This window comes from Electrona antarctica (assembly GCF_951216825.1).
Source record: "Electrona antarctica genome assembly, chromosome: 5".
NCBI classification, from domain to species: Eukaryota; Metazoa; Chordata; class Actinopteri; order Myctophiformes; family Myctophidae; genus Electrona; species Electrona antarctica.
The window spans coordinates 44,299,456-44,324,000 of record NC_136810.1 but is presented as its reverse complement, the minus strand read 5'-3'; the positions used below and the strand labels follow the sequence as shown (position 1 = coordinate 44,324,000).

Here is a 24,545-nt window from a genome sequence, read left to right as displayed (position 1 = left end):
ATCTAGAAGCTCACAACGCGTCACAGCACGACGCGTTGTGAGCTTGTAGATCTGCTATTTTCAGCATGCAACCAAGTGTAAAATGACTTGTCTCTTACTTATACTGGATTTCTTGTCCATTAGTCCCTTCCTAACATTTTAGTTTAGTTTTTATTTGTTGATAATTGTATATATATTCAGTCTTAGTTTTAGACTTGAGGCGATTTGATTCAAATACATTTATTATGAAACTCTACATATCTCATTCTCCTTGTTTGACTCGTGCTCTCCCTGTCTTCCAATCTCTCTCTCGCCCTCTTTCTCTCTAACTCTTACCTCAACCTGTGGCTGTACTGTAGCTGGGAGCAGAGGGTGCTGCCTCATGGTAGAGTGTACTATGTCGACCACAACACCAAAACAACCACCTGGGAGAGGCCACTGCCACCTGGGTATGTTGTGTGTGTGTGTGTGCGTGTGCGTGTGCGTGTGCGCGTGCGTGCGTGCCCCTTTTTGATCCCTCACAGGACAGTATCAACACAATAGTAGTTCAATGACACGATATATATGCTTACAGGGGCAAGTTGTGCGTGCATGTATCTGTGCATGGAAAGTGCACAGAACATTTCTTAGTGTCACTGACACTCCCAGAGTTAGCTTTAACACTTAACTCCTATAGCGCCATTGCCGTTGATTAATGGCAATTGCGCTTTTATAGTGCATTCGATCGATCGAGCCATAATGCTACTTACGTTAGCCGGTTAGCTAGTTATGTTGCTAGCTATGTCGCCATAATAATCCATTCTATCCGTTTCTTTCAATCGCCTGTATCTCCTATTCCTTGTCCCAGATGGCATTTTTGGTCAAAACAGCGTTTCTTTGACGGCACAGAGCCGGCGATGTGGAGCTCTCCAGAGCTCCGGTTTGGATTCACATTGTAAACAAGGCCTGTCCAGCTCCGTTCAGCTTCCTAGGTTATGTCTACTGCTAGTGGACTGGAAATGTGGCTTTTCAAAATAAGATGAGAAGAAAAAATGCTGGCGTGAATTATATCCAAATTTTTCTATAAATGCTGGCGGATTAAGAGTTAAAAAAAAAGAAACTCACTATCGTGTCGGATGTGTACGGTAGGTCTTGTCTTTGGTCTTGGGAAATTAAATTGCAACAGGCGCTTCTCAATGCCGTCACACCCGGTCTCGCCAAGATCCCGCCCGAAGCTGCCACTGATTGGTTTGCCTCGGCGTTGGTCGGTTTCTACGCCAATCGCTGAGCGATCCCAGATGGATACCGCCCCATCTGGCGGAGTCACGTTACCTCGTTTTGTCCCTATACACCAAATCTGGTTGCTGAACATAGCAGTTTTTTTGATTTTTGCAAAAATAGTGCCGCCAGGTTGGGAGGGGTTAAAAGAGAGGGCCAGCCCAAAATAGACCAGTGGCCTGAAATGCAAACTGAATTGAACGAAAGTTGACAAGAAAAGTGTTTGCATTGGAGGAAGCCCTCTGTTTGGAAATCATTTTCAAACTATTTGAAGTTTCACTCCAAATTGGGGTAATGGAGAAGCATATGGTTCACTGAATATAGATAATTTTCATGTCAGCGTTGTATTTGCTTGTGTAGAAATTCTCTCTTCATGGTGACATAAAGCTGCATTTGATTCTAGGATATCAGGGTAGGTAATAATAATACTTTTAAAATTCTATGGACTAAGTCCACAGGGACACCAAAAGAAATCATGGCATTTCCAAAGTTTTAACTATATCAGTCGGATCGCTGACTTGTCTTGCGTTTTGCTGAGACGATGCCCTAACCAAGCCTTCTCAGTTTATTTTCTCCATGTGTGTATTTTATGTTTTTGGACACAACCATATACAGCACATTTTCCCCCACCTCACACTGGGGGGGGTGGGGGGAGGGTGTGCGTGTGTGTGTGTGTGTGCGCGTGCGCAAACTGTAATAATTATCTCAATTCACCTCTTAATGTATAGCATAAAAGGTCACCAATACCACCAGCAGTTTCATGACATTTTTTATTCCAACAATTACTTATTGATTTTCAGTGTGTGCACGTGCATTCGTGCATGATAGAGAAACTGCTTTTAGGAAAAGGTCAGCCGCGCGCCACCCCCATCTCAGTTTTTCCACAGAGGCAACGAGAGAGTCGGGGCCCAGAGAACAAAAGTCCTTTCTTAGAGCCACATGTACGCCCGTTGCTACAGCGTTAGTGTGTTGGCTGATGGCCGCCTGGGCCCTTCAGAGGATCAATTACCAGACTAGCGCTGTGTTAGCGTTCCAGATGTACACACCAGGAACTGTTTAGTAGCGACTCAGACAATGTAGCTTTTAGAATCCTAAATAATGAATCCCATCTTTGGACATGACAGGCTCTGTGTGTTGGAGATGTTTGCGATGAGACTCTGAGTGCAACTGGTAACTGTAGGCAGTGTTTCTGACTTTAGCTAGTCTAATTACATGGTCTCTAAAACGAAAGGTCAGAACTTGTAATATGGTGCGAGCTTAGTGTTGCTCATTGTCGTTTCATCAGTAATTGCCACACACCATGCTTAATTAACCACTTAAACACCAAATGGTTAATTGACTTGACTCCCCCGGGGTATACTTTGTCCCCTTCTTTTTTCCATCTACAACAATTCTCTTGCTGAAAATAGCCAATCTACAAGCTCACATGTTGACTGTTAGATCACCCAGCAACACTGTTGACATAGAGTTATCATGATATTCCTATTCTTGCTATTAACAGATTCACATTAAATGGCCTGTATCTCCTATTCCTTGTCCCAGATGGCATTTTTGGTCAAAACAACATTTCTTTGATGGCACAGAGCCGACAATGTGGACTCCTCCAGTGCCCCGGTATAGATCCATTTGGTAAACAAGGCCTGTCCAGCTCAACTGGGAAAAATGCTGGTGTGAATTAGATCCTAATTTGTCAATAAATGCAAAAGTGTTAAAGAGGCTAATTTCCGTGTACGTGCTTGCTAGTTTACGAACGTTGACTCCCATGATCTGTGACTGGAGTGTGTCTGGAGGGAATTCAGCCAAAATCATCAAGATTGTCCACTTTGTTTTAGGGGTGTGTGTGTGTGTGTGTGTGTGTGAGATATAAAGAAAAATATCATTTTGACAAATGTCAATCGCCCTGTTGGTATTTCCATTGCCCTTGCATTAAGCCTGTGTATACCACAGCATCAATCCTCAACTACACATTTCTGTTGCACTGTGACCAACACTGCACCAATCTCACCCGGACTATTTCTGGTGTGGGTCCCGACTTGGCAATTTGTTTTAATGAGGCCAGCTCCCATGGTGACAGAACACATTTCTCATTTGGGCTGGAGGCTACAAAGGTTTCGGAACACTGACATTATTAGCCAGACCTATCATATATTATCCCTGCTCAAGGTCAAAACACTGAGCTTTATTGTCTGGATGTCTGCTTGCTCATGAACCAATAGAGCGTGTTGTTGCATAAGTCTTTAGCTTGGCTTGAATTGAATTAAAGCAATGACGTCCAAACAAATATATTTGTATTATCTTGTTTTGATTGACCTATATAATAACTACAAAACAGTAGGCCTAATTCCTAACGTTTGCTCTGTTGCTCATTTCTTGTCAACTTGCCAGTAGCATCACTAGTCAGTTAAACACATTCATGCTAGCCACTAGGGGGGAGTGTTGTGCACGTGCAGGTGCCAGAGAAATTTGGTGTTGGTGAAATCACCCCTGAGCTAGGCTATATCTCTGTAGCCTGGCTAATAAGCCAGACTCAAATCACACTGTCGTGTGGGATTTGAGTCTGGAGATGCTGTGTATGGATCTTGTTTCCCGGGGGGCGGGTTCAAACATTTTCTCTTTGACGCAATTGGTCAGAGCTACTGTCAGTCAAAGGTCTCAAGCATTGAACGTCACTGTACCAAAGCCCGCCCATATTGCATACCGTGTCCCGATTGGCCACACCAGTTCTCTGGTGTAGGAAATGGGTGTACAATTGAGCCTCTCCAGACTGTAATCCGCCGGCAGGCAATTTATTTTTTGCCAACGGCTGATTCGGTCTGGCTTATTAGCCAGGCTAATATCTCTGAGGGTGAGGCTTCCCCTCCCCAAACCCTTCCCCTACTGGGCGGGGTTAACCCCTAAAAGGTTTTCCTTTTCTTTTACATGAGTTGGGCGTGTTATAATGTAGTAGACTCTGAAAAAGCATTCCAGCAGCCAGCTTGTAGCATGGCTCGTTAGGCACCGAGTGGAATAGTAAGAGAGTGGCGACACGCTTTGATCTCGCTGCAAAGCGGGTGCCTATGGGCTATAGTTCCAAACATTGGAACTATCACATTGAGATAGAATGAGCACTTCCGCATTCCATTGTTACAATGGGAGTCGACGCTAGTGTCGCCACGCTCTTACTAGATTACTCTGGTTAGGCAATAGACTTTCAATCTGTACTTCCTGGGTTCGAATCCTGCTCATGCCATCATTTTTGTGTCCACCGCAAACAACTTTTTTTTGCGGATGAAGTAAAGTTTGCTTTGGTCCGACATGCGTTGCGTCGTGCTAGCGGTTAGGGTTAGGTTTGGGGTAGGGTTAGTAATAGTTAGGTTTGGGGTAGGGTTAGTAATAGTAATGTCTGAGTCCGACATAATAGTATGTTCACCCGTGGCTTTGTGTGGTGCCACTCAAAGTGACTACTAGGTTGGGCTTGCTGAATGCATGGCCCAACCCCTTGTATTTCTGTCAGAAGGCGCTGAGGGGTGAAAACACCCGCGTGCGAGAAATGTATGAATAACACAAAGAACAAGAGCAGCCCCCTGACTGACTAGGAAGTGTATTGCCATCCATAGCAGATGTTGTCGTTGCTTGGATGGACAGAGGCCAATTCTAAAAACGCCGTCTAAATCCTGACCTAAGTTTTCTGAAAAACTTTTTGGTAATTTTTGGATACTGTACAGAACCCCAAAAGGGGTTCCTGGCATGCACGTCGCATGCACGTCGGATTAAAAATAAAATAAAAAGAGTATAAATATTAGTACTACCAGAGACGTTGGTGTGACAAGCTTGCTGGAAGGGTTGGGCTTTGCACTATGGAGCGCTAACCGGGATACGTCCATAATGGTTTAATAGTACTAAAATACATGGATGTACAGTATGGGCTGGGACCTGGTGTGACTGCCAACATAGAACTATTTTCTTGTGCGGTGTGCAACTTTATCTCACTATTTATTCTCTCTGTCTGTCTGTCTACATATATCTCTGCCTACACATGTGCAAGTGTGTGTTTGCATGCATGTGCTGGCAAACTGTGTGACCAACGCATGCAGAGTTGGGAGAGTTAATTCACAGGTTTCCTTGTTCACTCCTGTGTTTGGAGCCACAGTCTCTGGCAGAGACTTGTGCTTCTCCCTCAGGAAATAGGAGGGCCAAGCAAACTAAAAGCTCCCTTTGGACAACTGTGTGTGCATGCATTTAGTCGGACTCAGATACTTTGTGCTTTCTTCACTGTGTGTATACATGTGTATGCATGTGTGGGAGATATGATTTTGTGCATGCCTGCGTGTGTGTGTGTGTGTGTGTGTGTGTGTGTGTGTGTGTGTGTGTGTGTGTGTGTGTGTGTGTGTGTGTGTGTGTGTGTGTGTGTGTGTGTGTGTGTGTGTGTGTGTGTGTGTGTGTGTGTGTGTGTGTGTGTGTGTGTGTGTGTGTGTGTGTGTGTGTGTGTGTGTGTGTGTGTGTGCGCGCGTGTGAGTGCGCGCCCGCCCATATCTCTGCCTGCGCTGTTTTTGTTAGCATACGGAAGTCGTAGCTGTTTGCTCTACCAAATTCTGCTGTGTTTAAGTCAGAGCTATCAGAATAGCGTCCGTCAGCCTTGGCAGCAGAACAGCGCTTGGTTGGTTCTGCAGAGCCCAGGGAATCCACTCTCATGTCGGTTCTGTGTATGCATGTTTGTCTGCCTGTCTGTGTCCCTGTGGGACAATTCACATCTTTGTTCTTGTCATCGTCTAAACACCCTTTGAATAATAATTGCGTTACTTTATTTGCTCTCCTGCCATTCCTTCTCTGAACATGTTAAGCTTTTAGGAGATGTCATACATCCACCCACTCTCGCTTTAATAATATGTTAACCATTCAGGACAGGAACCTCTTTTGGTGTTTTAAGCATTATGTTATGCTTAAGCTATTGAAAAATGGCAGATCTACAAGCTCATAGTGCGGCACCGAGTGCCTCGCTACGAGCTTGTCTATCTGCTATTTTTGAAAAACCATGAACATGTGGCGCAAATCTTTGAATGTATATTCTTTCAGAGCGAACACTTTTTCCTCAAATCTTTGCTTCTGGGGGATGCCTGGAACAACATATTGACGTGAAAAACTTTGAACACCACTGACATATAGAAACATAGGTTTTTCAGGAAAATTTCATGATTTAGAAGACATTTTATAGAATCTGTTAAAAGACGAAAACAGAGACGGTTCTCCTCTGAGACTCTCTCTCTCTCTCTCCCTCTCTTCCTCCAGCTGGGAGAAGCGCGTGGACCAGCGGGGCAGGTTCTACTACGTGGACCACAACACCAGAACCACCACATGGCAGAGGCCCACCGCCGAGTCGGTGCGCAACTACGAGCAGTGGCAGAGCCAGCGCAGCCAGCTGCAGGGAGCCATGCACCAGTTCAGCCAGCGCTTCCTCTACCAGGTAACCAAGTAACCAGCACAAGATTTACTCAAGTACTGTACTTTAACCACATTCAGGACGGGAACCCCTTTTGGTGTTTTAAGCATTATGTTCTTTTAGCTATTGAAAAATAGCTATTGTGGCGCAAATCTTTGAATATATATTCTTTCAGAGCGAACATTTTTACCTCAAATCTTTGCTTTGTTTGCCCTGACGCATATTTTCAGATGGGGGTTGGCCGGCCAATTACATTTTGTACTTTTACTCCACTACATTTATTTGAAAACTTTAGTTACTAGTTACTTATCATACATACATCAACCACTTCAGCCCTATACACATTTTGGACATTTGAAAATAGCCGATCTACAAGCTCACAATGCATTTTCCAAAAGATTGATACATTTGGCATTGACAATTAGCATATGCAGACAGTGAGGATAGGAAGCCTGTTTTTCACTTTCCCCAAATGTAAGCTGTTTATTAGCATATGGACTAGTTTATCTGTATTTCTTTTTTATATATATATATTTTTTACGCTTAGTCGACGATAGAAAACAAATGAAGAACAGGTGGCCGATGTCAGGAGAGGAAACAAAGGGAGTTACGACAGTGCTCGTAAAGAGCTAATATCACATTTATTGTCAGTTTCTGTGTCCTGATGAAATCTAGGAAGCCGCCAGTAAATCTCACACATGGGCGCCGCTATGTGGTTTCTCTGTTGGCTGATGATGGTCTGCGTGTACACTACGGGGGCAAGCAATGTTATTTGAGTCTGGGTTTTTAGTATTTTTCCAGTCATTGCCGGAGTGGTCCCCTCTTTGACAATAGCTGTCCTCTCAGCGAAAGCAGCCAAGGTCAAGTTTCACCCTGACAGTTAAGACTTATAGAGCTCCAACAACAGTCCATTCTGAACTGGGGCGTTCCTCGGTACGCACCATTAGTAAAACCAGCCTTAAAACTGTTACAGTCTCCCATTAAAAGACCCCTCCCAGCTTCTAAAAAAGTGTGCGCGTGTACGCACGGATGCGTGTGTGTGTGTGTGTGTGTGTGTGTGTGTGTGTGTGTGTGTGTGTGTGTGTGTGTGTGTGTGTGTGTGTGTGTGTGTGTGTGTGTGTGTGTGTGTGTGTGTGTGTGTGTGTGTGTGTGTGTGTGTGTGTGCGCGTGTGCATCCGTCCATTCCTAGAGCTGTCCCCTCTCCCCCCATCCATTAACAACACAGCCATTTTCTGAGTCACTGTCCAGAATAACCTCCACCTCCTCTGACTTCCTAACAATGTCCCTCCATACAGCCCTGCATCCCTCTCTCTCTCACCCATCTCCCTCCCTCCCTCCATCCATCCATCCAGCCCTGCATCCCTCTCTCTCTCACCCATCTCCCTCCCTCCCTTCATCCATCCATCCAGCCCTGCATCCCTCTCTCTCTCACCCATCTCCCTCCCTCCCTTCATCCATCCAGCCCTGCATCCCTCTCTCTCTCACCCATCTCCCTCCCTCCCTTCATCCATCCAGCCCTGCATCCCTCTCTCTCTCACCCATCTCCCTCCCTCCCTTCATTTCAAAGGCCCCCGGTACGTTTGACCTGAATTAGGCTAATTAGGCATTTCTATCTCTGGAACCGCAATTTATATTGTAAAATCAATGTTAATTTAACTCTGAGAGTGTACAAATGGAACCAAAATGTACACTCTCAGAGTTACAGAACCATAAGGGTCCATTTGGTTCTCCCTCAAGGAGCCCTGGGGGTCCCCGGACCCCACTTTGGGAACCACTGGTTTAGGGCAAATGACAGGCTTGTTTGGGTGAGTCTGGGTGTTTGCAGTACATTCTCAGCCTGAAGTCAAATCGAGCTGAAATCCCCTTTACTGCTCCCTCCCTCCCTCCCTCCCTCCCTCCCTCCCTCCCTCCATCCATCCATCCTTGCCTCCCTGACCCTGTCTGAGAAAAGCCAAGTGGCAGGTCTGCCCTCCATGTGGAGAGTCCAGAGTTGTGTTTTGGAATGCCCCAAACCGCTGATAGCAACGGCTATTTCTGGACCCAGTGTGTGTGAGAACAAGAGCGGAACATGCAGGGGTTTTGAGGCAGACACACACACACACACACACACACACACACACACACACACACACACACACACACACAGGATGTTAAACTGTGTGCACATATATACTCATAGCCAAATGTAGCCCTGAATACACACACACACACACACACACACACACACACACACACACACACACACACACACACACACACACACACACACACATATATACCCACATGTAGCCTCAACTACATAGACACACACACACACACACCACACACACACACATACACCCACATGTAGCCTCAACTACATAGACACACACACACACACACACACACACACACATTGCCTCAGTCATTGGGTCGCTGCAGTCACACTGAGGTGGAAGTGGTCTTTGGGGACTGTGACATCAGCAGGCAGACTGGCTGTGGGGCAGATAAGAGCGGCTTCAGACCTCCATGATGGCATCCTGCCTGCCGTGATATCATGGCCTCGTGCTTTTAGCTTCACTGGCTGTTGTTTTTCATGCAAACCATCACTGTCTATGACTGGATGTGTTTGTGTGTGTGTGTGTTTGTCAATGTCAATGCAGGCGGATGTGTGTACGTGCGTGCGGCAACGTGCCCACTGTTGAGTCGTGTGTGTGTGTGTGTGTGTGTGTGTGTGTGTATACGTAGATGTGCTCACAGCTCTGTAATGTGGAGGCCAGGTGCTACATTTCTGCGTTAGCACATGACAATGAGCAAGTTGAGAGGTTAGCCGTCCTTTAAATGGACTGTGACACCGTAATGGCCCCACACACGCACACACACATGCGCACACACACACATACTCTCTAACACACACATTCTCACACACAAGCATACTCACACACACTCACACACGGGATCTTCAAGTTAGGATTATATACTACTTGGAACGATGCAAGTTGGAAATGCATGCCCCACCCAGTTATGTCTGTGTCCCTTTTATGCCCCATATATAGAGTTATTTGTTAGGCATGCCTAATGCAGATGCAGATGTCAGAACAGGCCAGCTCCATATATGGAGATCCATAGCCTGGGCAGGGACTTTTTAACCGGTGATCCGACGGGTTCGACACCAGGCACTGCACTCCCTGTGGGGGTGTGGAACGACACCGGGCACTGCACTCCCTGTGGGGGTGTAGAACGACACCAGGCACTGCACTCCCTGTGGGGGTGTAGAACGACACCAGGCACTGCCCTCCCTGTGGGTTGTAGAACGACACCAGGCACTGCCCTCCCTGTGGGGGTGTGGAACGCGTGTGTCAAATTTGAAGTTGGTGGGGCGAACGGTTCTCCAGTTATGTGGATTACAGACGTATGTAGTACGTACACACAGAGATTGGCAATGCAATGACAATTGTTACCATGCACACATAAAAGAGCTCTCAGTCACTCATGCACAAGCTGGCCATTGCATTGTAGTGCTCTGTGTGTGTGTGTGTGTGTGTGCGTGCGTGTGTGCGCATAGGATAATTGCAGCTCGTTAGGAACCCCGGACAGAGTGGTCTCAGAGGCATTAAATGCCGTTTCCGGCTCTCCCTTTCCCAAAGTCCCCCCCCCCCCCCCTCTTTCTCTACATTTACCAGCATACCCCCTTTTCCTCTACCTCCTCCAAAATCCCCTTTTTTACCCCCGTTCAAATTCCCCCCGGCTCATACATCGACCAAAAAAATCTTTTCTTTATCTTCAACGATTTCATTCGCCTGCCTCTCTCTAATCTTTTTTTTAGTGCACTTATAAATATATCCAGCTTCCACTCTCTTCCTGTCCACCCCTCGAATCAATCTTCACCCCCACCTACCCTACCCTACCCTGCCCTGCCTTCTGCAGCTAGGGGCCTCTCTTTAATACCTCCCTCTGTCCACTCTCTCCTTTAACAAGGAACCTTAACAGCAACACTAACTGAATTGAACCTGTGTCTTGTTATACACACGTACGCACGCACGCGCGCACGCACAGTCGCACACACGCGCGCACGCGGGGCGGCTCGCCGGCACCGGGCCGGCACCCTAGGCGCGTTCCTGTGGGTCTGGAACTCCACACGGAGTTGCACCACTCACTTCACACAGGTGTGATTTATTGTTTATACATTTAACTCAATGTGAAATGAGACATTCTGCATAACGAGTGGTTTTACTTTTGGTACTTTGATTAATTAATTCCGGACTTTGACTCGTAACAAGAGTATTTCTACACTGCAGTATTGATACTTTTACTTAAGTAAAACTTCACCGGCAGGCACCTTTTTAGATTGAAAGCCAGTTTGGCCGGAAACCGAGAATCAGGAAGTAAAAATCTGCTGTTTCCCGCGATTTGTCATTTAATCCAATCAAAACATACTTTTCGTAAGCAATGATCATATCGTTTTGAGAAATGAGACGCAAATCTAGCTTGTTTTGACCCAAAAAGAAGAACCTGAGATATTAGCGTTCAAAAAGCTGCGTCCTCATAGACAAGCATAAGCCAGCAAAATTTCCATTTCCGTTTTCTTCCTTTTTTTTTCAATGGACCGCTACCAGTGCTACTAGTGTTCTGAGGGCGCAGTTGATCACCATAATCAATTGATATAAAAAAAAAGGTGTCAAAAGGCGCAATTGGCAACGGGTGAGTTAAGGATAATCTTTCTATAGTCTCACATTTTTCCATTCCATTTAACATTTATTTTGCACATTTTTATGTTCTTTCTCTCTCTCTGTCTCACTTTCTCGTGCCTTATTTTCTCCTTTTCCCTTTTTTTTTTCTTCTTTTCTTTTTTTTTCTTTTTCTTTTTCTTCGCTCTGTGAAACTAACTGTGTGGAAGTGGGTGAATGGCCAGGGTTAGAGATGATGATGTCATCGTGTCTTTATATCATTATATTCTCCTTTTACCTTTTTTAGTCACACAGACCCAGAAAAGGGTGGGGCTCCCTCTGGGCATAGATTGGCTGTCGATGAAGTGACACACAGTGCACACGCACGCACACACACACACACACACACACACACACACACACACCCTTTAACCCTGCTACATGCCCGCTCTTCTTCCCGCAGTCGCAGTCCTTTCCATCTGAACAACACCGTCGGATTTTCCATGACAGAGGCTCTTTAATGGGCACAGTCAGTCAGTCACATTGGTTTTGGGAAATGCTGTTGACGTAAAGTAGTTACTACTCCTACTTCATGGATCACCGGGGTAATCATGAATCGCAATCGATTTGGATTTTATAGATATGAGTGCAGTTCCTATCAGTGTTCCTCGTTGGAGGGATCGGTGCTATGACACTTAGTCACGAGAGGAGTCGTTGCTCCGATGAATAGTACAATTGATGGAGTCCGTTTGGGGTCCACCTGAATAGGGCCATTTGATTCAGAACATCATCCCGTTCTGAATCCCGAAAACTATCAGTCACTCACCACTGATACCAACAAGCATCTTTTCAACAACTTTTCCACTCACTCTGACTCACCTTAATAGTTGTGTGCGTGTGCGTGCGTGCGTGCGCGCGCGCGCGTGTGTGTGTGTGTGTGTGTGTGTTTGCGGGTCCCAGTATCATCAGTAACCATATACACGTACACATTGAGTGACTGTTTGCTGTACACACATTTTCCACACTTTGGAACATACACAGGCTCCTCATGAAGACACACTAGGGTTTTTGTATGTGTGTGCGTGCGTGCGTGCGTGCGTGCGTGCGTGCGTGCGTGCGTGCGTGCGTGCGTGCGTGCGTGCGTGCGTGCGTGCGTGCGTGTGTGCGTGTGGACATGTGTGAGTGCAGGCTGAGTAAACCCCACAGTTGTTCCAGGCGCAGGGTGAATAAAGGTGCCTTTTGTCAGGCATGGGGTTGAGTTGGGGGTTGGGGGTGGGGTGTCCAGTCTGGAAACGAGCATGAATGTTCCCTCAGTTTTCCCTCAGACATCACACCTCCCTGCCTACTTTCACAGCACCATTAGAAGAGAGAGAGAGAGAGGCAGAGCGAAGGGACGGGGAGGAGAGGAGAGGAGAGGAGGAGGAGGAGGAGGAGGATTGAGGCGACGGGATGGGGTAGGGAGGGAGGGAGGGAGGGAGTGAGGGAGGGGTACCAGGGTGATGGTGGGGGGAGGTTTTTTGGGGGGGGGTGGTTGGGGGGGTGGTGGTGGTGTTGGTGGAGGGGGGGGGGGTGGGGCTTACGGCCAGCCAGTGAGCTCATTGGAACAGCGCGTTGTTTTATCCTCCTACCCAAGCGTGTCGTTTTTGGAAGGCATTACGAGCCCGCTGGCTGGCCATCTCCCTCAGTCTCCCAGTACCGCCGCGCCGGAGAGGAGCACCCCACCGCCGCCCCACCACCTCAACCCACGCCCCCCCATCCATCCATCCCTCTCTCCTCCCTCCCTTCCTCCCTCCTTCCCTCTCTCTCATTCAGAGCCAAGGCATGACTGACTGACTTGACTTGGCTTTTACTTACTTACTGACCGGCTGCACTGCACACACACACCGCGAGCCCTCTCGCTGGTTGCCCTTTCGGTGGGTCAGAGCTTGTCCCGCGACCGACCGACTGACCAACCGCCCGCCCGCCGTAGGAGACACTTCAAACGGAGACCTCGCTTCTGCTCGCTGATCTCGGCCGCCGCGGCAGCAGCATCACCGCCAGCGTGTGTCCCCCCCCCCCCCCCATCCTCCGGTTCATGCTGTTGATTTCCTAATCTGCCACAGCTGGGTTCAGCTCACCCCAACACCAGCGGTTTCCGAGGCATTTTCTACCATCTTTTTGCTGCCGTTTTATTTTTTTCCCTCCTCCTCCTCCTCCTCTAGTACCTGCCATTTGTTTCTGTGCATGTTTTTTTTACTTGTTTTTTTTGTGGCGTGTGTGGGCCTTTTTTCATCTCATATCCCCATGCTTGTTCTCACACATTTGTGGGAGCCGAGTCCTCCGGAGCTGAGTGGACAGATTAAAGAATTTCACACCGCGCCGCCGCACAGAGACGGCGAGGAGAGGACCGAGAGGCAGGGCGAGACGGACGGAGCGAGAAAGACAGAAAGGTGGAAGAAGGGCGAACGAGAGCAAGTTACCCTAACTGGACTCGCGCTCTCTCTCTTTTTCTCCCTCAGCCGTCCGGAGCTCCTGTGGAAAATGACCCTCTGGGTGCACTCCCGCCGGGATGGGGTGAGTCCACCACGCACCCACACACACACACACACACACACACACACACACACACACACACACTTTCTTTGAATGCACCTTAATGCCCTCTCCCCCACTCAGGCAGACAAACACCTATATCTGTGTGCGCTAGTCGGCCCGAGAGCCAAAGCTTATGTTTTCGCCCCATGTACTTCCATTTGTTTGTTCATGTCCGTGCACTGCTAATCAGAACTTTGCAAAGTGTGCATGCATACTCCACAGTAGTCATTCTCTGTGTTACTTACATTCCACACAGAAATTGACCCCAATGGACCCTTAACGTGATCCGTAGGGGTCCGTTTGGTTCAATTGTTTCCTTTGCTGTGTAATTGCATCGCTGTTATTTGGTTAGTGAACTTACTGAGCAACAAAGATGGCCTGAGCTGAACCTGTTGAAGCGGTTGAATAAATGTGCCTTCTGCCAGCACGCATGGAGTCCACATTGGTTTACCTACCAAAAGATGAAGCTCAACAGGTCCTGTGAGTGTGATTTGTAAGGTTTGGTTCCAGCTGTTCAAACCATCCTCATCAGAAGTGGCGTGAGTGAGAGCCCCGTACATCAGTGGTGGGCAACGTTGACGATGGAGAGGGCCACGATGTTTCCACACTCACTCCAGATGGGCCACATTGCATATTACTGTCGTAGCAAAAACAGCGCGTTTTGACCTTGTAGATCGGCTATTTTTGCTATTAGTTGAATTGAAATCCTGATTATTTTTTTATTATCATTATACTAATTTAGACTGAAGTAATTAAAGTGCATCATGTTTGCAAATCAATAATATATCAGTATTCTGATATTAACCTGAGGGGCACATCACTGTAAGTGAAGGTGGGGGCGGCATGGGGCCTCTGGGCCACCAGTTGCCCACCCCTGCCGTACATATAGCCATCATCCATTACTGAGCCTCTTGAGTCATGGCTGGTTTTGATCTACACTGTTCAAACCCCTTACCTTCCAGCTAAGCATCCTAACGGAACAGTCAGGATTGTTCACATTGTTCTTTGATTTAACTGAAATCCTAGGTTCCCTAGAAAGAGAATCACACCTGTGTGAAGTGAGAGGTGCAGGCTGCTCAACAACACGGCCGGCTGGCTGCAGTCATAGTTCTAGTGCTGCAGTGTGAACTGCCCTGTAGGCTCAACAGTCAAAGGGAACTGCAGGTTGTTCTACAGTACCACCGGCTGTGCATTTTACTACTTTCAAAGAAGGTGGATCTCTCAATAGATATGTAATAATAACTGTTTCCAGCTAAAAAAAAAGGCTGGTTTTTATGTGAATGTTTATTTACATGGTGCCCTGAATTGACCAGCTGGGGTTATTATATCAGATCTTTGCTTTTCCTTCTTCAAGGTCATGGTGTGAATGAGAGTCTTGGTAGAGAGAGAGGGGGGGTTTGATATGTGGGTGAGCTTCTCTTCCCTTGTAGAACAGCAATACAGTACCTCACAGCAGCAGATGCATATCTCATGATCAAATGTTAGTTGGCTTGATAACCTGCTTAAGCCTATTTTAAATGGTAAATGGTGCATTTATATAGCGCTCTTATAGTGCATTACGTTCACCCATTCATACGCCGATGACGGAGGAAACCATCCCAGTCACCAACCTGCACATCGGGAGCAATTAGTGGTTCAGACCGAGTCTTGCTCAAGGACACTTCGACACTAATCTCTTGGCGTGGCCGGGATGGAAAATAAGATTTGTAAGCAATCTACAAGCTCACAGTGCATTGTGATGATGACCACATGAACCTGTAAGATCTGCTACTTTCCAAACATGTTGAAACATTTTGAAAAAAACTAAATTTGTTTTTTTTCTTCACATTTTGAAAACATTTTGAAAATCTTCACCCATGATGACACGCCCAAAATAGGGACCAGTGGCATGTTAAGCGATTAACACTGTGAATATCAGATAAACGTTTGTTTTTGACACACTACTCATGCTGATTTATCATGTACATGCACAATGCACACACCACTGCCTTTGCCTCAAATCCCACAAATTACAGAGGCTGTGTGTGTAGTTGATGGGATTCTACATAATCCAATCTATTTTCAAACCCGGATTTATGTGCAGAGTTAAATCATACACGCTGGGCAAATTCCGCCGTGCTAACATTTTCACAAGCTAATTCTCTTGCTGTTGCTCTCCAGACCCTCGGTAATATTCTCTAGCCGTGATGCCTTTTCAGCATGCTGTGGTGTGGTGTCTCAGGCCCGAAAACCACAATTATATCGCTGACTCGGATTCACTTTTCGTGCGTGTTCTTTTTCATCTGCGGCCGCACGTCTGTTTCCCCTTTGCAGGGTCAGAAGAAAAGGGGGAAACAGGGAAGAGAAGGAAGAGATTGTGAGGGCATGATGGGGGGAGGGAATTGATTGAAAGACGGGGGTGAGCAACTGAGCACAGGAACAGAGAGAATAGAGAGAGAGAGAGGTGAAAGGCTGAAAGAGCTGGCATGTGAAGTCTAATTTATACTTTGTGAGTTGACCTCGTCGTATGAATTTTCAAACGTTCTCATTTTCATCATACAAGAACACAGGCGTTTGATGACGTATGATGTAGCCTTACGACGAGTTGCAATGTGAGCGCTACTGTTTCTGCAGCCTCCACACACGCCCGTTAATGAGAAAAAGATGTCGGAGAGAGAGATGGAGGGAACCGGGGGAAAGGAAAGGGAGGGGGCTGGAAACCAACGGCCCAACGCAAAGTACTGTGCACACATACACACTCAACCTGGCACTCTCTAAACCTCGCTGACTTGTGCCCTATATTCTCTGTCCAGGGCAAACGGCAGTTACCATGGTATTGTTTCTATAACGTGACTGACCATAAACCTTTTTTTCTGCAACGCCTCCCTACTTTCACTTGTGGCTAGTTCACCTCAGTCACATTTGCTCTCACCCCAACCAAACACACACGCACACACACGCACACGCACACACACACCAGATCACAAGTTTGCATGACCTAGAAAGGCGAAGGTGAACCTGACTGACTAAGGCATTTTGGAACGGCCACAGTGAAATGCCACAGGGACTCGTCACTTTTCTACCGAGACTGTGAGATTCTTCATCTCGCTAAGCATCATAAGGCCTGTCATCACGCTCATATGATCCCAGTAATATTCCACCAGTGCAGGCCTACTGTATGTTGATAGCCTCTGTGGTGCAGGCCTACTGTATGTTGATAGCCTCTGTGGTGCAGGCCTATGTTGATAGCCTCTGTGGTGCAGGCCTACAGTATGTTGATAGCCTCTGTGGTGCAGGCCTACAGTATGTTGATAGCCTCTGTGGTGCAGGCCTACAGTATGTTGATAGCCTCTGTGGTGCAGGCCTACAGTATGTTGATAGCCTCTGTGGTGCAGGCCTATGTTGATAGCCTCTGTGGTGCAGGCCTACAGTATGTTGATAGCCTCTGTGGTGCAGGCCTACAGTATGTTGATAGCCTCTGTGGTGCAGGCCTATGTTGATAGCCTCTGTGGTGCAGGCCTACAGTATGTTGATAGCCTCTGTGGTGCAGGCCTACAGTATGTTGATAGCCTCTGTGGTGCAGGCCTATGTTGATAGCCTCTGTGGTGCAGGCCTACAGTATGTTGATAGCCTCTGTGGTGCAGGCCTACAGTATGTTGATAGCCTCTGTGGTGCAGGCCTATGTTGATAGCCTCTGTGGTGCAGGCCTACAGTATGTTGATAGCCTCTGTGGTGCAGGCCTATGTTGATAGCCTCTGTGGTGCAGGCCTACAGTATGTTGATAGCCTCTGTGGTGCAGGCCTATGTTGATAGCCTCTGTGGTGCAGGCCTACAGTATGTTGATAGCCTCTGTGGTGCAGGCCTACAGTATGTTGATAGCCTCTGTGGTGCAGGCCTATGTTGATAGCCTCTGTGGTGCAGGCCTACAGTATGTTGATAGCCTCTGTGGTGCAGGCCTATGTTGATAGCCTCTGTGGTGCAGGCCTATGTTGATAGCCTCTGTGGTGCAGGCCTACAGTATGTTGATAGCCTCTGTGGTGCAGGCCTACAGTATGTTGATAGCCTCTGTAGTGCAGGCCTACAGTATGTTGATAGCCTTTGTGGTGCAGGCCTACAGTATGTTGATAGCCTCTGTGGTGCAGACCTATGTTGATAGCCTCTGTGGTGCAGGCCTACAGTATGTTGATAGCCTCTGTGGTGCAGGCCTACAGTATGTTGATAGCCTCTGTGGTGCAGGCCTATGTTGATAGCCTCTGTGGTGCAGGCCTACAGTATGTTGATAGCCTCTGTGGTGCAGGCCTACAGTATGTTGATAGCCTCTGTGGTGCAGGCCTATGTTGATAGCCTCTGTGGTGCAGGCCTACAGTATGTTGATAGCCTCTGTGGTGCAGGCCTACAGTATGTTGATAGCCTCTGTGGTGCAGGCCTACAGTATGTTGATAGCCTCTGTGGTGCAGGCCTATGTTGATAGCCTCTGTGGTGCAGGCCTACAGTATGTTGATAGCCTCTGTGGTGCAGGCCTACAGTATGTTGATAGCCTCTGTGGTGCAGGCCTACAGTATGTTGATAGCCTCTGTGGTGCAGGCCTACAGTATGTTGATAGCCTCTGTGGTGCAGGCCTATGTTGATAGCCTCTGTGGTGCAGGCCTACAGTATGTTGATAGCCTCTGTGGTGCAGGCCTACAGTATGTTGATAGCCTCTGTGGTGCAGGCCTACAGTATGTTGAAAGCCTCTGTGGTGCAGGCCTACAGTATGTTGATAGCCTCTGTGGTGCAGGCCTACAGTATGTTGAAAGCCTCTGTGGTTCTTGTTGTAACTTTTCCTGTTCTGGGCGTCTTTGCCGTCTTTCAGCCAAGTCTCAATGTGATATACTCTCTCTCCTTGCGGTGTAGAATCCACATCATAAACTTCATTGAATGTCATCACCCTCTCCTTACTCTCAGCCTCCTGTCTGTACTAATAATGCGCAAATGTCTTTTTTTTAAATCATCTACAGAGAAGCGTCAGGACAACGGGAGAGTATACTTTGTCAACCACAATACGCGAACGACACAATGGGAAGATCCACGAACCCAGGGGTGAGACTGTGTGTGTGTGTGTGTGTGTGTGTGTGTGTGTGTGTGTGTGTGTGTGTGTGTGTGTGTGTGTGTGTGTGTGTGTGTGTGTGTGTGTGTGTGTGTGTGTGTGTGTGTGTGTGTGTGTGTGTGTGTGTGTGTGTGTGTGTGTGTGTGTGTGTGTGTGTGTGTGTGTGTGTGTGTGTGTGTGTGTGTGTGTTCGCTAAAACTGCCTGCATGTTGGCTTGCATGTCTGCCTTTGTTGTTGTATGCATCTGTGGATGTATAAAGAAAGCATTATTGACATTTTGTTAACCCCAGAAAACAAACTGGTCGCTAGATAATAATAATAATAAGGGCCCGGTTCATACCTCTTATCCCTAAACGGCTTTGCTTTTTTTTTTAAACTTTTTTCTATTTTGAAAAACATTTCTGAATAGTTCAAATTGCCGTTCTACAAGCTCACAACGTGTCTATGTAGACCGGCTAGTTGAACAATTTTAACCCATTTAGACATAAGGACGTCTTCTAAATCCTGACAGTTGTCGTTCTCAAACACTTTCATGTCAAGGACCCCCAAAAATATATGTAATTGGCCCCCGACCCCCATCTGAAAATATGTTGTTCCAGAACCACCCCCCTCAGACGCAAAGATTTGAGTTAAAAACGTTCGCTCTGAAAGAATATAACTTCAAAGATTTGTGCCACATTTTCATGATTTTTCAAAAAATAGCTATGAGCTTGTAGATCTGCTATTTTTCAAGTATAACATGATGCTTAAAACACCAAAAGGGGTTTCCGTCCTCAATGGGTTAAAATGTTTTCAAAATAGTAAAAACGTTCAGGGAAAGGGGTAAGGCACTGCCGAAAAATGGCCCCCAAGTGTTATTGTGTCACACCATCAAACTCTTAATGCAACCAGGGCTGAAAGATCAACATATTTGTGGAAAAAATAGCTCAACGATTGGTCTAATTAATGGGTTATTTAGTACTGAATATAACAAACTATTAAGCTAATAAAGTCTGGGGTTATGCAAATAAATATTTTTTATGCACAGAAATTGCACATTTACATTATCTGTTCGTTGATAATGTGATCATTTTATGGCACCAGCCTCGGGTCCATGTGTCATTCATATCAGTGTCTTCCCGTAAGACGTTTTATTAATATTATTATTATTTCCACTTCACTCACATTTATCATACTCCCCTTTCCGTGTCGACAGATTTAAAAGAGCATTTTTTTTAGCTTTTTAAGATATTAACTTCTGATATGAACCCCTGAAAGAAAATACTCAGGGGGAAGGAAGCAAAAATAGCTTCAGTTCATACACTTCCAGAGTATACTTGAGAGACCTGAGATCGCGAATACTGTACCTTCTGGTACAAAAGGTTGGTTGATTGTCAGTGACTGGCATCTGAACACTATCCTTCAAAGACCAAAAAGAACTCGCCATCACATAGCTGTTAAATTGTGGTTCAGAATGAGGGCCAGTGCAGAATTTTAGGGTCCAAGGTTTTATTCACCTACAGTAGGGTGTGTGTGTGTGTGTGTGTGTAGGGGAGGAAAGGGACAGATCAGTATTTCTGTATCCAGGGGACCAGTGTTGATTTTGACAGCAAATTTTGATTTTAGTGCATTTTAGTCACCTGTTTTAGTGTGACTAGTTTTAGTCGACTACATATCATAAGATTTTAGTCAATTAAATCTACAGTTGATTTAGTCGATTAAAATGTATTTTGGCAAGCCTTGATGCCGTTTTTACACTTGCTGAGCATAGCCGATCTACAAGCTCACAACGCGTCGCAGCGTGAGCTTGTAGATCGGCTATTTTCAGCATGCAACCAAGTGTAAAATGACTTGTCCCTTCCTAACATTTTAGTCTAGTTTCTATTTGTTGACAAAATTGTCAATATATTTAGTCTTCAGTTTTAGTCATCATAGCTTAGTTTTCATTTAGTTTCCATTTGGTTTTCGTCAGTGAAAAAAAAAGGTAGTCGACGAACATTTATTTTTGTCATAGTAGTATTAGTCGAGGAAATCAACACTGCCAGGGGGACGAGACCCCCACCAGGCCGGGACCGTGCAGCTCACCACTGCCCCTCTCCCCTGTTTCAGGATGATCCAGGAGCCCCCCCTGCCCCCGGGCTCGGAGATGAAGTACACCGCCGAGGGAGTGAGATATTTTGTGGATCACAACTCTCGCACCACCAGCTTTAAAGACCCTCGCCCCGGGTTTGAGTCAGGGTAAATATCCACTTTACCCAGTGGTTCCCAAAATGGGGTCCGGGGACCCCCAGGGGTCCTTGAGGGAGTTCCAGGGGGTCCCCAGCTAAATGATAGTTTGGAGCCAAATGGACCCTTATGGGTCTGTAACTCTGAGAGTTGTACAAATGGAACCAAATTGACCATTTGTACACTCTCAGTTAAATTAACATTGATTTTACAATATAAATTAGGGGTCCCAGAGATAGAAATGCCATTAAATGGGGGTCCGTAGCCTAATGCATGTCAAATTGAGGTTCCTTGAAATTAAACAGGTTGTGAATCACTGCCATAAAAATCTTCTCTCATGGGGGTCCTTGGCATATCTTTTCAAATGGGGGTCCTCGGGCTAATTAGTGTCAATTTTGGGGTCTTTGACGTGAAAAGGTTTGGGAACCACCCCCCGCCCTGCTTTGTTTTTAGGTACAGTTTACTTGTACAGACCTCAGACAAAAAGCGTCAAGCCAGTTTTTTTGTTTTCAGCAAAGCAAAAGCAAAAACCAGAAAGAGGCCTGTATCCAAGTTACATGAACTCTTGTTTGAGTCCATATTGGGCTGAAATGATGTCACCTACTAGGTCTGGTTTGTAGCAAATAATTATTAAAAAAAAGTCTCCTCATTTCAATAACACAGAAATAATACTCTTACCATAGTTTAATGCCGTCCCCTTCCTTTCTTTTTTGCAGAAGGGCCCATTTGTTAATCTGTCACTTTGTCGCGGCCATGTTTCATCGTTGCTTGACTTTTTTCTTTGTAGAGCCATTAAAACAAAAACAAAACATAAATCACTTCTTCGAATTGCACACGATTAACTTGGGTGTTTTACATCAAGTAGTCGTGTTTTATCACATGCACATGTTCATAAAATGTGAGACACCGCACGCCCCCGTCCCCCCGTCCTTAAAGCTCATGGATGTGTGCCTTGCTCATAAGTATTCTTATTTCTTACCCAGAAGGTCAAGTCATAATGTGCTGATGTGGCCTAACGGCTCCATAACATCCAGCTCTGATATGTATATGTGTTAGCTCTGCGCATTTTCTTTGTGTGTACAAGTGTACATGCAAGCTGGCATGCTTTGTGTTCATTTGCGTGCATGAATGTTTATTTCCTCTTGTTTGTGTGCGTGCGCGCGTGTGCGTCTGTGTGTCTGCAAACTACTTTTCATGCTGATGTTTCAACATACGATGGTTCTCCATCCATGCTATATTTTTTAGTCCCGCTGGTCGCAGACGGATCTCGGAGTGTCTTAAGTGTTCTACGTTGAATACTAGGAGTCTGTGTCCGTGGCCAGTACATTGCCGCTGCGGTCTCCATTTCCTAACCCAAACCAAGATGTGCCTGGCAGCACTTGCCAACCCAAATCCCACTGCATTAGAGGCCTCTTTTCTCTACCCTGGCCTCCACATTCTCTCTCCCCCCTCCCCCCTCTGTCTGTCTGTCTGTGTCTCTCTCTCTCTGTCTGTCTGTCTGTCTGTCTGTCTGTTTGTCTCTCTCTTTCTCAGTACGTTTTAAGCGGGCGAGCATCGCCCGAAAAGATGAATTATTTTTATCTTTTCGGGCGACGTTGCTCTGCCCACTTTTCAACCATCGCCTGTTCGCCTGCTATTGCCGGTAGTTGCCGGGTCCCATAGACAAATAACGCACTTCCGGAAAATTCGTCTGGCTGTCGCCCGCTGTTAAAACGTTCTGTCTGTCTGTGTGTCTCTCTCTCTCTCTCTTCCCCTCCCTCCCGTTTAGTATTGTATATGATGATCTCTCCTCTGTCTTGTTCCCATCTTTTTGTGTCTGTCAGTCAGTCCGTCCGTCTCCCCCCCCCCCCCCCCCCCCCCTTTCTCTCTCTCCTCCCCCTTCCCCCCCTCTCTCTGTGTGTGTGTGTGTGTGTGTGGGGGGGATTCTCCGGTGCTGACAGTGCACATATCCAGTGTGTGTGCTGCTGTGGGACGGTGGAGATTATACTAACACAGCTGCACGCCTCGCTCTCACCTCTACGTCTTATCCCACACACACACACACACGCCTTGCTCTCACCTCTACGTCTTATCCCACACACACACACACACACACACACACACACACACACGCCTTGCTCTCACCTCTACGTCTTATCCCTCTCTCGCCGCTCTCTCTCTACTCCCCCAGTTACCGTGACTGTTATTCTCTCTGCACAACCAGAGGCCCCACACACGCACACGCGCACACACACGCCTCGAGTATCTCAGACCCAGAATGCCACTCAGCTTAAGGATTAATTTACTTTTGGCGTTGTGTGTAGTCCCCCCACCCCCCAATATTGGCGAACACGAGGAGCCAGCAGCAACCAAGAAAGATTTGAAAACGTTTGATGGCTTCAAGATGTGTAAATAAATATATGGAGCCACTTTGGTAAGAGAGAATGAATGGGCCCATGCAATGTTTTGTCCCTGATTATTTCCTGCTGTTTATGTGCACAACTAAACACGTCTTCTGGTCACAGCTCCAGTACAGCGTGGTGACCAAGGCTCTGGGCTTCTGGAGTTGCATTGTTTCAGCCCCCATTTTGGACTGAGGTCTCTTAAAATAAAAGGCTTCTTAATCCTAACAGTTTTCTGAAAACCCTATGTTTCTATGTCAGTGGTGCTCGGCCTTTTTCATGTCAAGGACCCCCGGAATGATCTGTATTTGGCTGCGGACCCCCATCTCAAAATAAGTTGTTCCATAACGTTTTGTAGTAATAATCCAAATCTGCAAAAGTATAACGACTAGTAACTAAAGTTTTCAAATAAATGTAGTGGAGTTGAAGTAAACATTTGGATCTGAGATGTAGGGGAGTAGAAGTAAAAGTATTAAAAATTGGAAATAACTCAAGTAAAGTACAAATAAAAATTGTACTTAGTCACTTTCCACCACTGTGCTCAGTGTGCTGCCTCATGCGCTTTACTCCAACGCCACCTCTCAGTGGTGTCTGTAAGCTCAGATGAACATTAAGCGCTTGCTTTGTACGCGACGCGTCCGAAATGTAAATGCAATATAGCAGGGTGGGGATTTCCACTGGCTCCCCTTGTTTTAACAGTGTCAAATTGAATTTTCCCTTTCTCCCCTCTCTCTCTCTCTCTGTGTGTGTGTGTGTGTGTGTGTGTGTGTGTGCGTGCGTGCGTGTGTGCACGTGTGTGTGTAGGTCGCGGCAGGGCGGTTCCCCAGGTGCATACGATCGTAGCTTCAGGTGGAAATACCACCAGTTCCGCTTCCTGTGCCATGTAAGTGCTGACTGCAGACACACACAGGCCTATACTGTAGTCACAATAAAAGCCTTGGTCGGAATTATTTTATAGCCACTGTGTAGACGGAACAAGATTCTTCTTTCCATCAAAACTCACTTTTTTTACGCGTGTGTTT

At 46.5% G+C, this 24,545-nt stretch overlaps 1 protein-coding gene across 3 annotated transcripts in view; it reads left to right on the top strand.

Annotated features, from left to right (window-relative positions):
* The window catches only part of wwp2 (WW domain containing E3 ubiquitin protein ligase 2), a 71,022-nt gene that overhangs the window by 29,315 nt on the left and 17,162 nt on the right, over positions 1-24,545 (top strand). For 2 of the 3 annotated variants that reach the window (XM_079501697.1, XM_079501698.1), the window contains 6 exons: positions 339-428; positions 6,502-6,676; positions 13,797-13,851; positions 18,849-18,930; positions 21,026-21,154; positions 24,328-24,406. In XM_079501697.1, the coding sequence (XP_079357823.1) occupies positions 339-428; positions 6,502-6,676; positions 13,797-13,851; positions 18,849-18,930; positions 21,026-21,154; positions 24,328-24,406 (610 nt within the window). The remainder of the gene's footprint in view (positions 1-338; positions 429-6,501; positions 6,677-13,796; positions 13,852-18,848; positions 18,931-21,025; positions 21,155-24,327; positions 24,407-24,545) is intronic. The other variant, XM_079501699.1, reaches the window with a different exon arrangement.